The sequence below is a fragment of the Cornus florida genome, unplaced genomic scaffold (genome assembly GCF_030987335.1).
Source record: "Cornus florida cultivar Cherokee Brave unplaced genomic scaffold, ASM3098733v1 CherokeeBrave_3.0.0_Hap2_Chr01, whole genome shotgun sequence".
Taxonomy (NCBI): domain Eukaryota; kingdom Viridiplantae; phylum Streptophyta; class Magnoliopsida; order Cornales; family Cornaceae; genus Cornus; species Cornus florida.
This window is the reverse complement of record NW_026775571.1, coordinates 117,448,737-117,463,381: the sequence shown is the minus strand read 5'-3', so window position 1 is coordinate 117,463,381 and position 14,645 is coordinate 117,448,737. Positions and strand designations below refer to the sequence as shown.

At 34.5% G+C, this 14,645-nt stretch overlaps 1 protein-coding gene across 2 annotated transcripts; it reads left to right on the top strand.

Moving 5' to 3' along the window:
• The first annotated feature begins 3,453 nt into the window (after window positions 1-3,453).
• Window positions 3,454-13,634, top strand: LOC132266263 (uncharacterized). 2 transcript variants are annotated; one of them, XM_059767121.1, is made up of 5 exons: window positions 3,455-3,764; window positions 3,867-4,007; window positions 4,969-5,020; window positions 11,209-11,336; window positions 13,212-13,634. In XM_059767121.1, exons 1-4 carry the CDS (start codon window positions 3,555-3,557, stop codon window positions 11,319-11,321), a joined length of 516 nt encoding a protein of 171 aa, XP_059623104.1. In that variant the 5' UTR covers window positions 3,455-3,554; the 3' UTR covers window positions 11,322-11,336; window positions 13,212-13,634. The 2 variants fall into 2 exon arrangements, with proteins under 2 accessions (XP_059623109.1, XP_059623104.1); XM_059767126.1 differs by lacking the exon at window positions 13,212-13,634 and having other exon boundaries at window positions 3,454-3,764; window positions 11,209-11,516.
• Window positions 13,635-14,645: the final 1,011 nt, after the last annotated feature.

Below are 14,645 nucleotides of genomic sequence, written 5' to 3'. Positions count from 1 at the left end.
TATATTGCAAAGGTTGGGTAGCTAGATATAGCTAATGTTCCTTGGTAGGTCTAGGTACTTGGCCGTTGAAAAGCGTGTTTTATATGTCACCTTCTACCCAGGCTAAACTATGTTATAGGCTAGTGAACATCCTATAGTGTGTATATATATATATGGACTATTGTAGATATTGCCGAGCTATCAAGGATGTATCTGCGTATCGGGTTTATGTACGGATTGTAGTAGATTGGAACTTGCATGTGGGCTTGACCCACTTCTATTTTTCAGGTATTCGCTGGTACCAGGCTTAGAGTTTGATGGTGTTGATGCAGATACAGACATTCACTCTTCCGGTTACATATGATTTCCTTTCTATTTTGGTTTTGGATTTTAATTCTGTAAATTTATTTAAAGTTTTAGAATTAGGGGTCCACTAGGTGGATTCCCGAGTTGTACGGATTTAAATTATATTAATTTATTATTTAAGGTTCGAGGATTTTCATTTTAGTTTCTTTCAGCGCATTATTATTTTATTCTTAATTCAGTTTTATTCTTGTTTGGTTACATATTAATTGTCTGATATCCCTCGGATCTGTGCTCGGACTTGATCACCCGTGGCTCTAGAATCGAGGGGTATCACACAAAACAAGTGAACAATTTAGGGTCAGATAACATGCATCAATATTCCATTTTAAAGTTTAATTTACATCCAAACCATCCCAGAAACTCCTCACATTTCTTTGTGAATTAATTTACAAGAGTTTAATACATAATCCAAACAGTTTATGCAAGGAAAGCAAACTTCAGGTATTTATATGTTAATCAGTTTAAAAAATTGAACTAATTCCTGGAGACTATATAGAATGCACAGAACACAAGTTTATAGGAAAGAGATAGTCTGAAACTTGCCTTTAGGTTTCGGTTTGAAACCTTTCAACCTCCGTCTACAAATTCTGGCAAACCCAAGACCTTCCCTTCATCCTCTAGTCACTGCCTTTTACCTCTGTTACTTCTTGGCTCAAACCACGAACAATTCCCTTATTTCATCTCTCAAAACCCCCCTTTCTGTTTATTCTCAAAACAATTCCAGAACCTCTGTTTTCCCCTCTCCAGATATAACGTGAATAGGGTTTTCTCAAAACCCTTGCAGACATATATTGTTCTATATATATAGGCTCTATCAAAACCCTAATCCTAATTCCACGAGTCATTATGTCAGCTACCACTTATATATATACAAATTAAACCCTAACTTAAATATCACCCAAACCTGGTATTCAACAAGTGCCCAAAACAATCATGTTCATAATAAGTATATCTGTATTAAATAACCAACTAATTAATTATACTTAAAACAAATACAGGAAAACAAATAAATAAATATAAAATAAATCACTCAAAACACATACAAAATTTCAAGTCAATAAATAATTAAATGCACAGAAAACAAATAATCAATTAATTAATTAAAATGCACATAAAAACAAATTTAAATTTCCATTTTATCCCTTTTGAAAACTAGGGGTATTACACCTCCCCACCCGGACCGAGTAAGTCACTATAGGGGCAGCGGAGGCTAGCCCCAAAGAACACCCAGTGGGACTCGAACCCCAGACCTTGGGCTTGCTAAGCACCAAAGTCCAGCGAATAAACCACTGAGCCATATCCGAAGTGAATTAATACTATGATATTGCTATTCAAATATTATACAGAATTCTAAAAGATAATTATAAATCAATATAATAGTAACAATAATAAACTATATAAAAAACCTGTTAATAGGGCGATGCTAAAATTTGATTCTATTTCCTAAAAACAGATTCGCTGTGCAACGGTGCTGACGGACTTTGTAATGTTTGTCTTCCAGGATACAACAATCTTTATTTCTTTGGTTACAACACTTCAGACCGGAGAAATGGGCGAACCAGCTCGAAGTAGTACTCTCTCTTTTAGATCGGACTCAAACTTACACTATAGAACTATATGTATGCAAACAAGAGAGGTAGAAGAGAAAAATAATTTAGAAATCTGTAAAAGATTATGAATTTATGCACCTTATAATTGAACCAGGGGGTATTTATAGGCAACTAGGTGCTTTTCGGGTGACCCGAACCGTCATCGGACGAGATTGTTCAGTCCAAATCATTGCCAAAACACCTATTCAAATTCGTATGCACTGGTTCACACCATGCGCGTCTCTTTGCACAAACACAGTGCCTGTTTTAAATAGGTATTGTGCATTGGTTCGAACCACATACACTTATTCAAGCCCAGTTAAAATCTGTTTAAAGAAAATAATCATGTTTTACAATTAAGCCCCAGCCCAGGCAAGACTCGGGCTGTTCCGAGTCGAGCGGTGCGTGTTGTGAATGGTTTGAGCGCAAGCTAGCCTAGGTCCTCTTCTTAAAAACATGGGTACCCTTGGGCCAAAACCCAAATGCCAAACTTGGACTATATATATATATATATATATACCCATTACTTATTTTTGTAAGCTTATCAAAACACCTTACTTTGGAGTTAATATATCACAAGGATACTTGGTTAATTATATATATATATATATATATATATAAATTTTTTTTTTTATTGCCGTATCTTATCTGTACCCTGTTTATTTGAGATTTGCCATATCGCTCTACCGATATCATGTTGTATCTGTATCCGTGAATAAAAAAATAATCAAAATTTAATTATTTTATAAAATAGAAATATTATTCCGTTGTATTCGTATCTATATTCACTATTTGGTGATGAAATTGACGACTAGGATCTTGATCGCCAAGCCAAGAAGAATGTCATAATGCTTGTTTGGGATTGTTTCTCTGTCGCTAAAAAAAACTGCAGTTAGAACTAGTTTACGTGAAGCTAGAAATTGTATCTTTTGTAATTGCGTTCGAGGTAAACTTAGGTAACTACTTTTTTTTTGACAATATAATCCTTTACTTTTCTTTAAAAATACAATTTTATACCTTACTAATCTGCATGTCATGGTTTGTATTATAATAAGCCACCAAGACACTGGTGTAACTTGTATTTAAATTAGTTTTATAACCCCAAAATCATGCAATGTTAACCAACAATCATACCAAGTGAATAAATCACTCACGTTAATATCATACAATATTGTTATTGGTGTATGTCTAATATAGTAAATTAATATTAAAAGTGATTTAAATAACATTATTACCAAACAAATTTATAAGTGCTTTAAGTATAAAAGTGCTTTATAATTAATTGCAGTAATTTTGTAACATATTAAAAACGTTTTTATTATTTTAACAGCAATTCCAAACGGGCTCTACCCAAAATGTCGTATCTGTATTCGATATTCATATGACAGAAAGTTTCGACCCGAGGCCCCTAACGCTACATATTGTCGCGTAAAGCCCAACCATTTGTAGGCCCAAATTTCACATCCACCAAGGTCACATAATTTACAGTATATATACGAGTATATATATATGGACTACTCCGTATACAGTAGGGATTAGGGTTTGGATAGAGTAAGGAATAAATAGTGGTCTATTATTTTATCGTGAAGAAGATCAGCAAATCTGTGAATACAAGATCGAATGGCATTCTCCGACTCCGATTCCGATTCCGATTCGGATCTTATAAGTAGCGTTCTTGTAGAAAGGCCTCCCCATCGACCTGAGGAAAGCCTCGGTCCCAATCAGTACCTAGCGTACACCAGCCTTCCGATCAGTCTCATCTGCGACTCTTGTGGGAACCGCATGCCCAAATGCTCCGAGATTGCCGTCACACACGATGTCTCGGGCAAAGTAAGTTAGAAGATTCATTTGTTCAGATCCGTCTCCTCTCTCTCCATATATATATATGCGTGTTATATTGATTAATTTGGTTTTGTATATTATGCAATGCAGGGTGGTCGAGATATAACTTGGTCCAAGATCTACGTGGATTGCACCAATTCAAATTGCATAGCTGAGATCACGTTAAAGCGTAAGGGCTGCCAATTTGTTGTTTTGTCTGGTGCAACTCCGTATTTCCGGCCAGAGGATGAGGTATAAACACCAATTGTTTAGTATGTATGTATGTATGTATGTATGTATGTTAGCGTCGCTTGCTTGCATATTCCTGTTTACCATAAACATTAAATAGATTCGATGATAGAAAAGAAAGTAACAAGTGCGTATTTGTGTCATATCGAAAGAAAGTAACAAGTACGTATTTGTGTCATAATTGTGTCATATCGATGGCTAATACTTAATTGTCAGATGTGTTTCTTATATTTGCATTGGGGGGTCGAACAGGAAATTATAATGTATGAACCTGATTAATCTCAGAGCAATGAATGTTTCATCTAATGAACAAAGTGATGCAGTTTTTATCATTATTTTTTAATAAAAAAAATCCCTCATTTGATTTTCATTAAATTACAAATTGATCAACATACCTACCAATCTTATAATTTCAAAGGTTATATAGGCTATATATATAATGAACAGAATGATGAGTTTCTTTTATTCACTTAATTTTCACTAAATTAAAGTATTTAATACTTTGTTCATTTATTATTTTTATTTTTTTGATACAGCATAAGTCTTTATACAAATAAACGAAATTTGGTATATTTTATGTATTACGGAGTAATATTTTAGTTTTAGAGATTTCTTCTCTCAATCTTAAGAGAGAGAAGAGAAACATTTTGAATTCCATTATTTCCACTTATTTCTTTTCAAAAGGGGATTCTTTTAAAGAAGTGGTTGGCCTTTGAGGCGAGTATATGACTTGTAGAGTTACTGTGTCGACTTCAAATCTTTTTACATTTTCATGTCTTCTTATATTTAGTAGTCTGAGGGTATTCTTATTATATCTTCCCTTAATCTGTTTGCATTTTCATGTTTTCACGTTATGTTTCTTGTTTTGTGACCGTAGCCAAATTTAATATCAAGTCTTTTTACACTTTTTTGAAGTTCGTGTTAGTTTAGAACTTTAATAAATTTTTCATTATTTTGGATGTAGAAATTGGAATGTCCTGGCAAAGTTGGGATAAAAACCCACCGCATCTATCAAGGTATGTGTCACTCAGATTTATTTAATTTCAGTTCAACACTGGCAGAGAAGTTCTCTTTAACTAATATATATAGTTTTTGTGTAACATTTTTTTCCAAGATATCTACCATTGTTTGATATAGTTTACCGCTATCTCGAAAGTATGTATAATATTAATTGATTTTGGAATTCTATTTTATTTTTGTGAATTCAATTTGATATATCTTTTTTTCCCATTTTTTTCATAATTATGAATTTCTTGTTTGTAAACCTCTTCCGTATAGAGTCATTCTACAGGCTTCTTAAGTAGATAAAAAACATTAACTTTAATTCTTAGCATCATATTGGCTGCTAAATGATTCTTGTCTCGCCAGTTTAGGGCAATGTTTATGAAAACAAAATGGACGGCGGAAGCTTATCTAGTTGATCCTACTTTATGTAGGATCCTTGTGTACAACCATTGAGTTGGATTATTGGTTAAACCATTCAAGTTTATGGGTTCACAAATGTAAAATGTACTGTAATGCTGCATTAAATAGTGGATGTGTGTCTTCCTTATAGCTATGTTTGGAATTGAGATGAGAGTATTGGGTCTATAAAACTACATGTGTTAGTTGTCTTTCATGTTTTCTTGTTATTTCCATCTTATTATTTCTAGTGAATTAATCTTAGGAGCCGTTATTGTGTTTGTAAATGTTCAATTCTCGGTGGCTTCTGAAGAGCCTTGATTAATGATTCATTATTTGGCTTTAATATGATGTTGTTAGTTCTTGTTCTTTTTTTAAGTATTGATTGTCTTTGAAGATTTTGGAAAATGTGTTTTTGTGCATATATATATATAACTTTGCTTTAATTTGGAATTGCATAATTCATGTTATTCTTAATATGAAGCTATAGTGAATTTCCTCAAAAACTGTTTAGGGATTCAGCAGTTTTTTTATAAAACTGAGTCAATTTCCAGTAAACATTAAGCAATTCGATAATTTATTCTGTTTTCAACTTTAAATCCATTTGTGAGTCCTAATGTGAAGATATATTCTTGTACTAATTCTATCGGTATGCATAGCCTAGTTCTCATTTTCTAGTCACACAATTATTATTATTATTATTCATAATTGCTATATCGTTTGGGTATTATTTTATCGAGGGTCAAGTATATTAAATTGTTTGTTCGCTGTTATTGCTTTATCAAAGTCTTCCCTTCACATTAAGTTATATATGGGGTGAAGAGCATGCAGACATGCTGCACTCAGTTTGCTGCATTTGGTGTGTTTTTCTCCTCAAGCAAAGTCTGCAAGTTGTCTTTACAGTTTTAAAATTCGACACTGCATCTTTCTAAGAAGGATTTTTGGAGAAATGGAGAAATAAAAGATGGTTGTACCTTGGCTAGAAGTCTGCTAACATATTTCATCCTTTGTACTTTAATATGTTGTCTTGAGAAAAAGGGAAAATATAACTATTTGTAGTGTATCATAACCCGTTAGCTAAGTCAAATAGCTTTTGATGTATATGCTTTTATTTGTTGTATCTTGAGAACATCTTGGGTGGAATTCTTGTTGACCTGATTTGTTAGGGACTAATTTGGGGTTTCAATTATATGGACTAGTATTGTTGACCACGTGTAGTGCAGCACTTGGCTTTATTTGATTGATAAGGAAAGAATCAAAAGGTATACATCCTTCATCCCACTACTCTAGCTCCTTTTTTGGATTCCAAATCTTTAAGAGGACTTGCATGCATTCTCCCCTTCCAAAATTCCAAAATTACCCATTTGAAGTTAAAAGTTAGTATTGTTAGCTGGAAAGAGTTTTCAAAATTTAAGGATATTTTAGGAAATATGCAATCTTTCTAACATGGACCTGAATCTTTCTAAATGGGACCTGAATTTTTGGATAGCTAATTTTGGAAAGAGGGACAATATGATGTAGGGGTTTCGCACTCATGTCAGGTGTAGGCGTAGGGAAAATTTGGTATGAAAATTTAAGTATTCTCATTTAGGCGCAAGGACATTTTGTCAGGGCTGTATTAGTATTTTAATTTTGATTGCTCTGGATATGTTTAGTATTTATGGGGTATTTTATTTTCTTTTAGGGTTTGCTTATAAGAGTGCTGAATATAATTGAACTCATTAGGTTTTTGGAATATTGATTATTGCTGCTTCAAATTTGTCTCTGATATTTTTCTCCCCCTTTTCTGTTCTATTGTTCTCTCATCCCCTCCGTCCGTCCGTCCATTCTATTTGTTACCCTTTTGTATTGCTGCTTAGCCATTTAAAACCAATTTTATTGTAAAAAAAATGCTTTAAAATGTGTTTGGTAAACAAAAAAATTACTTTTAAATGTTAGAGATTTTCACTCAGCAGAACTTTTGAATGAAGCTAAAATTTTTAACTTTTAAAACTACATCCTGAATAGGGGTTTTATCTTTTTAGGTAATTGTTTTTCCTTATACCATTATTTTGCTTCTTTTACAATGTTCTGCTATTATCACATGTATAAACATTTCATTAAAGGAGATTATTGAAAAATTAATATTAGAAGTGCCTTAAATCAATATTGTTACAGAATATATATAAAGTGCTTTAGTCATGATAAATACTTTATAAAATCCATCACCAAACACCTAACATTCTTCTTATCAACAACAATTTTATGACTATTATATTGATAAGAGCTGTTTTTTAATTACAACAGCAATACCTAACATTCTTCTTATCAACAACAATTTTTATGACTATTATATTGATAAGAGCTGTTTTTTAATTACAACAGCAATGCCGAACGGGCCCCTGTTCATTTTATATTCTCATCTCTTTTGTCTGTCTTCTAACCCCCTTCTTCTATCTTCACATCCCTTGCTTTCTTTCTGGTCCTGCATCACAAGAATTTTGGGATGGAGGGGGTGTTTTACTATCTTCTTGCGTAATACTCTGTATGTATATTTTTTCCCTTTTTATTTTGGGCAAATTGCATAAAATTCCCCTACCTTTAATTTTGGCACAAAACCACCCTACAAAAAAATAAAGTAAAAAATTGTCCTAAATTTCCCCTAAACTATACTATGGGGGTTCTGGCCCGAACTGTAAGTTAGATGCTGTTAATGTCTATTTGAAGGTACTAAATTACCCATATTTACTGAAAAAAAGTGTATAAAAAAAAATATTTTGCAAATCTAGACTAATTTATAGGGTGTTGTTTTAGCGATGTCCACGCCCATGTAAGACTTCCGATACGTCCCCAAATTCTCTGTCATACCCATCTTCTCTCTCGTCGTGACCCTATCATTACATAGAGACTGTTACGTGGACTTGCTGGAACCGGCGAGAGTGTCCCTGTCGACATGACGCGGAAGTGGACACGGGATATATGTCGGACTCTTCATTTTTTAACTGGACATGGCTGCCATTGATGGTGGTGCTAGGATGCTGGTTCAAAAAATGAAAGGGATTGGCTGTTGCTATTGACGGTGGTGTTAGTTCCAAAGGTTGAAGATGCGTGTCTCGGAAAGTATGCTACAGATCCATCTGCTTTTTTTTTAATGGTTAAGATGAAGCTATCTCTTATTGTTTTTTGTTCAAGGCAAAGATGAAGCCACTTGTCCATGGTAGATGTAACCTTTTTAGTTAATGGAATACGGCTGAAAGTAATTGGGTTATAGCTGTAAGCTATTAGTTATTGTTGTAACTAATAAAAAAGTAATAGTATAAGTTTTCACTACAGTTTTACTTACAAAAATACAATACTCGTTTACACTGCACTTTTACTTACAAAAAATTCAATAGTCAGTTACAGCAGTAACTAGTGGGCACTTTTATTAAAAAAAAAATTAAAAACAGCTGGCATATCTCTTTTAAATGGTATTGGAAAGGTACAAATACCATAAACAAAAGGTACAGGGCATGAAAGCTGGTTAATATTTATTTTATTTTTATTATAAAATTGATGGCTCATATATAAAAATTATACAATTTTCATTTATAAAAGTGTCCAAGTACCCGTGTCCAGATATTGGACACTTTTTAGCCGAGTCCCCGTGTCCTTTAATTTGATATATTAACTAATCCGACCTCTGGATATGCATCCGTGTCCGTCACCCGTACCCGAGTCTGGGTAACATGGCAGAGACATGCTTTACTTCAATGGCAACAGTCTATCCAAGAAGTGGCTTCTGCCATGCCAACTCTATCTCTTACAAGTTACAACAAATGCAAGCCCATACCTTTTACATTCCAACTACTCCCTCAAAGTCACCCCAAGAATCTCCTCGCAGCCTCACATCATTGTTCTAGAATCTAGAGTGAATAGGAATAAGGTTGGGAAGTTAATAGCTTGAAAAAAAAAATTGTCTTATATATTTATTCTTATTTCCACATGTTTCAGTTTATTGTGAGAATCAGTCGCATTTGGTACTGGTCACTTTTGAAAAATGAAATTAAATAATCAGGGTTTAAAAGACTAGAGTTAACAGAATAAAGTAATGTATTATGTTTATGTAGCTCTCTAATAATAGGAGAGAAAGCTATGCTAACATGTCATATTTCTCTCTCTCTCTCTCTCTCTTCATCTACAGAATATAATTCAGTTCTCAGATCTACATAAACCAGGTCGCAGTGGCTTCTGTTTTTTTGTCATTGTGTAACTGTTCGATTTCTAGAATTATAAGAGGAGGAATTTCGAGATAGTTTGGGGATGCAGCCATTTTTGCATAGGGTTTGTGATTCTGTCTGTTAAGTCGGAGAGTTCAGATCACTTCTTCTTGTTTCCTGCTAATGATTTTTGAAATTAATTCTCTGTTTGTATTTTTTAATTGGTTGTTTTAATGTTGATTTGTAATCCTTGGGCCTGGTGCTTGGAGTTAGTTGGATTGTTTTGGTGGCTTAATAAAATCTGATTTAGGGGAAGAAAAAAAATAAAAATAAAAAAATAAAAAAAGAAAAGAAAGAAGAAGAGAAACCGGATCTCCAATCTCAGTGAGTCACTCTCACAGTTCACACTTTAAGACTAGGACCGTGGAACCGAACTGGTTGCTCACGGTTTGGTTTGGTTCAGTTCCATTGGTCTTCACGGTTTGGTTTGGATCCAGTTTTTGTGGAACAGTTAGGGCCGGTTTAGTTCCAAAATACTTCCAAACCAGTCCGAACCAAACTTTGTGCACCCCTATTTCTATGAGTCTGTTGACATTTTTTATCTACTATGCGGAAAGCTTGCAGAAGGAATGACAATTATTTTGTTAATTTTTGGTGGAGTAAATAATGTCAAAGTGTAAACTACGAAACTGTTTGCATTTTTCACTTAGCCAAGTAAGAAATTGACTTATGCTCTCCTTTGTTTCTTCGTACAATTAAGATATTTACTTATGCTCTTCTTTGTTTCTTCGCTTCCTGGTCTTCACTTCAACCAATTGCACGTGCTAGTTCAAGAAATCATATTTAGAAAATTTAGAACCATATTTATTGTTTCACTGGGCTTGCTCTAGACAATGGAACAATATCTGAAGATATTTGGAGGAGCACTATTTCTGCAATTGAAACTGGATTTTGTTCACTTGTGCGTAGGACATATGGAACAAAATGGGTTATTCTAGAACCGTATTGGGTTATTTAGTTAGATTGTCCAAATAAAGTGCAAGGGGTGGGAAGGAGTGGGTTGAATGCGGATGGGACAAAATGGGTTTTGAAAAGGGTATTTTATGGTAAAAGTGTTTCACTTTATGTGCATGTGAATATCATGAGCTTTTTAGCCATTAGATTCATAACGACTATCTCACTCTTTTTTTTTGCCTTAACTTACCACCAATGTTACATGGACTTTTCAAAAATAGGTGAAGTAACTGTGTCAGACCCAGAATACTCTGCTATGGTTATGAAAATGTGTCTTGGCACCTCAAAACATATCCAATGATTCAATTTTGTTATATTATTGCTTTACAACTAGTGAAATATGTGTATAAAAATAATAATAATTTAGTAGTTTTCATGTGGCCGTTTGAAGGTTTGATGTGTCTATGCATGCCCACACCCGGCAAGTACTTGAACTGGGTAACACAGGGGTGGTATGATGTGCCAATGCTTATTCAGTAGTTTGGTATTCTTACCATCTTTTAGAAAATGAGTTACTATGGCAATTAAGTAGAATAAGGAGACTATTAGTTTCTTCATGGGTACCTCATTTACTCGTATATTGACAAAAAGTTTGTGTTTGTCCGTTACAGGAAATCTTGCTTCTTCTGGAGTTATGGCTTCTATTGCTTCTTCAGTTATGGCTCCTAGCAAGATCAACTCGAAACAAAAGAGACGGAAACGAAAGATCATTCCTGCTAAATGATGACAAGCCACGAGGGTAAAATTTTAGTTTGGTTGGATTACATTCTTCTGATAAGACACAATAGACCTTGTTTTTATACTTGTAGATTGTGAGCTCTTTACATGCAAAAATAACTTGTAATATTTTAACTCGGCACATGCAGTGTGCTTCATTGAAGTTTATAATAGAATTTGCCTATTAAAGTGTGTTTAGTAATGGGCTTGTTTGTCTATTATGGTTGGATCAATAGTGTTATTGGATATTATTTTCAAGCAGTTGGTTTACTCAAAATTACTCTTTCAATGAGATATTTAAGATGCATGTATCATAATGCATTAGAACAATGTCTCTCTCTTTCAGTCATGGGTTTGTTCATCTAAGAAGTTAGTGTATCCACCAGCTTATGAACCAATCCTGGTATTCTCCAGCTCGAACTAGTCAACAGTTTTACCCATGCTAATGAGTTTTCGTTTGTAGGAATAGTTTTCTCAACACAGTTTTTATTTTTTATTTTTTATGATTTTAAAACTTGTGCTTGATAGTCTTGTTGGGCCTTCCATTAATGAGGCTTCAGGTTGGTTGGTTCGTAGGAAGGTTGGTTAGTTCCAAGGAAGCACGGATACTTCACTTGTTGAATAAGCAGATATGGTCCGGACATGTGTAGCGGCTAGAAGTATCGTGACAACTATCATGAGTTTCTTACATTAGAGGAAGTGCTTTTGTATTTGGTTTTTACCACCACCTGTACCAAGGGGAGGCGATGAGTTGGCAACCCCAGGGAAATTTACTGTCAGGCTCTCTTGACATGTAGAAAATGCGTCTTAAGTATCTATGTGGGTGACGACCTTGCTTCATGGACAATTCTATTGGGGTGCATCAGGTGGTTGGATTGCAAGGTGCCTTGGGGCTGGAGACTTGAAATTATTTTATAACCATAAATTGCTCAAGCTGTGGTGCAGTGGTTAATCAAGAGTGACCGAGTGAGAATGCCGCTTCGAAATCCTTAGTGTAGCCATTTGTGCAAATAATGCCAAAAGGTTCTGTTTCCTATCTGCCCTTCCAGCACCCTTGATAACGGATCCCTGGGTAATGACCCTTTTTATGTTGCATAACTATAAGTATTTAAGGGGCACATTTGTAAGCGGAGTGGGCTACTGGTGTGCTCAAGTTTGAGTTGGTGTTTGTCTTAGATTATTGCACTATTGTCGTAGGCACGAAGGCATGATTGTGGATTGGGAAAACACATGTGGGCTGAACCTCTCTGATTGTGGATTGGAAAACACATGTGGGCTGAACCTCTCTGAAATGCAATTTTGTTATGATTTTCATCATGCTGCTGTTGGTTTATGTTGCCTTTATGCTATGGTGTGCAAGTATGCACATTGGTTGTTTCTTTAGTGTGCTAGAGGATCTGTTACTTAGGTAGGCTGGCGATGGCCTATTAAGTCATGGTGTTACCTGTCCTTGTGCTGGGACAACGAGCATTTAGTTAAGAACTTCATTTTCAATGCATAATAGCCACATGGCCCCAAATCAATATGGCTTCATTTACAAAGTCAATTACATTCAGTAATGAACTTCATTTTTAATTCATAATAGCCATATGGCCCTATTAATATGACTTCATTTACAAAGTCAATTATGTAAACGATCATCCTTATGGAACAGGTAGTCGTCAAACTCGCATTGTTCAAAGTCAATTATGTAGTCATCTGAATAATTATAAGTTGATTCATTATCATTTTTGTATACGTTGCAGTATAAGCATTATATATATATGTGCACACACATTGCATTATGTTAAAGACGTGAAATTTATGTTGTTGTGTGGTTCCTAGTACTTAATATTTGTGTTCTATAGTTCCATTGAATTGTGTAATTCTAACCCAAAGGTATACTTTTGGGTTGCAGCAAAAGAAGAGAGAGATGGTTGCATCTGCATTTGGAGAGGATGAGACAGGTAGTTGTCAAACTCGCCTTACTACGGAGGACTTGAAATACCTGTTCATGGTTTAATTAGGGGTGTCTGCCTATTATATAGATTTCGTTCTAGTCTCTGCGTTACCTCTGTAGTTGAAGCTTGTCTAACAATATATCTTTAGATTAACAGGAAAAGAGCCTCATTTTACAAAATATCTTGTGAATTCACTTGATGTATTCCTTTGACAATCTTGCTTTCTCATTGTATAGGATGTAGATTTCAATATCTTACACCAATTAAAGATGGGTATGTAGTTCGTTGAGATTCTTTCAAGTATTGTTTAAACGGTAGTGTTCGTTTTTTGACGAATGCTAGATTGATTGGTAAATTTGTTCATCTTTTTCCCCGGCCAATGCTTCTTATTCTTCTCCCTCTTTTTTTATTATTATTTATTCAACAGTTAGACGAGACATTATATACATATAATGTGAATAAATCTATACAGGTGTGATACTAGAAGTAATATTATGGAGACAAACAATTATCTGCTTTTTGTTTTAGAACATGATTAATTCTGTTTTGTTAGCATTCTATTATGTTTAGGTTCATGTAAAAGCTATGAAACAACTATGGAGAATATGGGACGAAGTCAGGGATGATGATTGAAGCCACTGAAATATTTGGAGCTAAATATGTTGGCCTGTCATCAGTTCAGAAATGCTTGCCTTTTTCCTGCTTTGTTTCTTTACATATTTTCTTGTGCTCAGAACTTGGATTTTCTTGTGGTTCAGATTCTTTTGTAGTCGTATTGGTTATAGAGATCGGGTGAATGTTTTTTTGTTATGTGATTTTTCGGTTTTCTTTCACATATAACTTTAAGATAGATTAGTAATTGATGTTTTTCAAATATTAAGGTGCAACGCATTTATCTGAGAACGGGAGCGCCAATCCAAGCACACAAAGTGGGTGTGCTAAATTCAAATATTTGAGGGATGCAGACATCAACTAGGGGTGCACACAGTAGTGTTCCTGCCGGAACCGTTGGGAATGGTTTCTTGAAAATGGAACTGGAATCGGAACCGTTAGCATATCGAACCGAACCAAATCCGAACAAATTCAAAAGATTGAAATACTAAATGCACAGATACGTCACAAAATTCACAAATTACAACTTATATATATAATCCCTTTGCAGATCTAACAAGTAAAAACCACACAAGCATAAAATACTAAACATGTAGTTTACACCCGAAGTTCTGAACCAGCAAAAACAGATCAAAAAGAAACAATCCCTAATTGACAAAACCGTGGTTGGAGTTTGATGGATTATGGTCGCTGGATGGTTGAGAGAGAGATTGATCGACTGTGAGTGAGAAAGAAAAAGAGAGAGAGCGAGCTATATACTGATGAAGAACAACGGTGGG

What these genes read in the sequence shown, in the direction of transcription:
- LOC132266263 (XM_059767121.1), top strand. Translation starts at nt 3,555, where the DNA reads ATGGCATTCTCCGACTCCGATTCCGATTCCGATTCGGATCTTATAAGT. An exon ending in CACACGATGTCTCGGGCAAA is followed by an intron (nt 3,765 to 3,866) that starts GTAAGTTAGAAG and finishes TATGCAATGCAG; the next exon opens with GGTGGTCGAGATATAACTTG. An exon ending in ATTTCCGGCCAGAGGATGAG is followed by an intron (nt 4,008 to 4,968) that starts GTATAAACACCA and finishes TTTTGGATGTAG; the next exon opens with AAATTGGAATGTCCTGGCAA.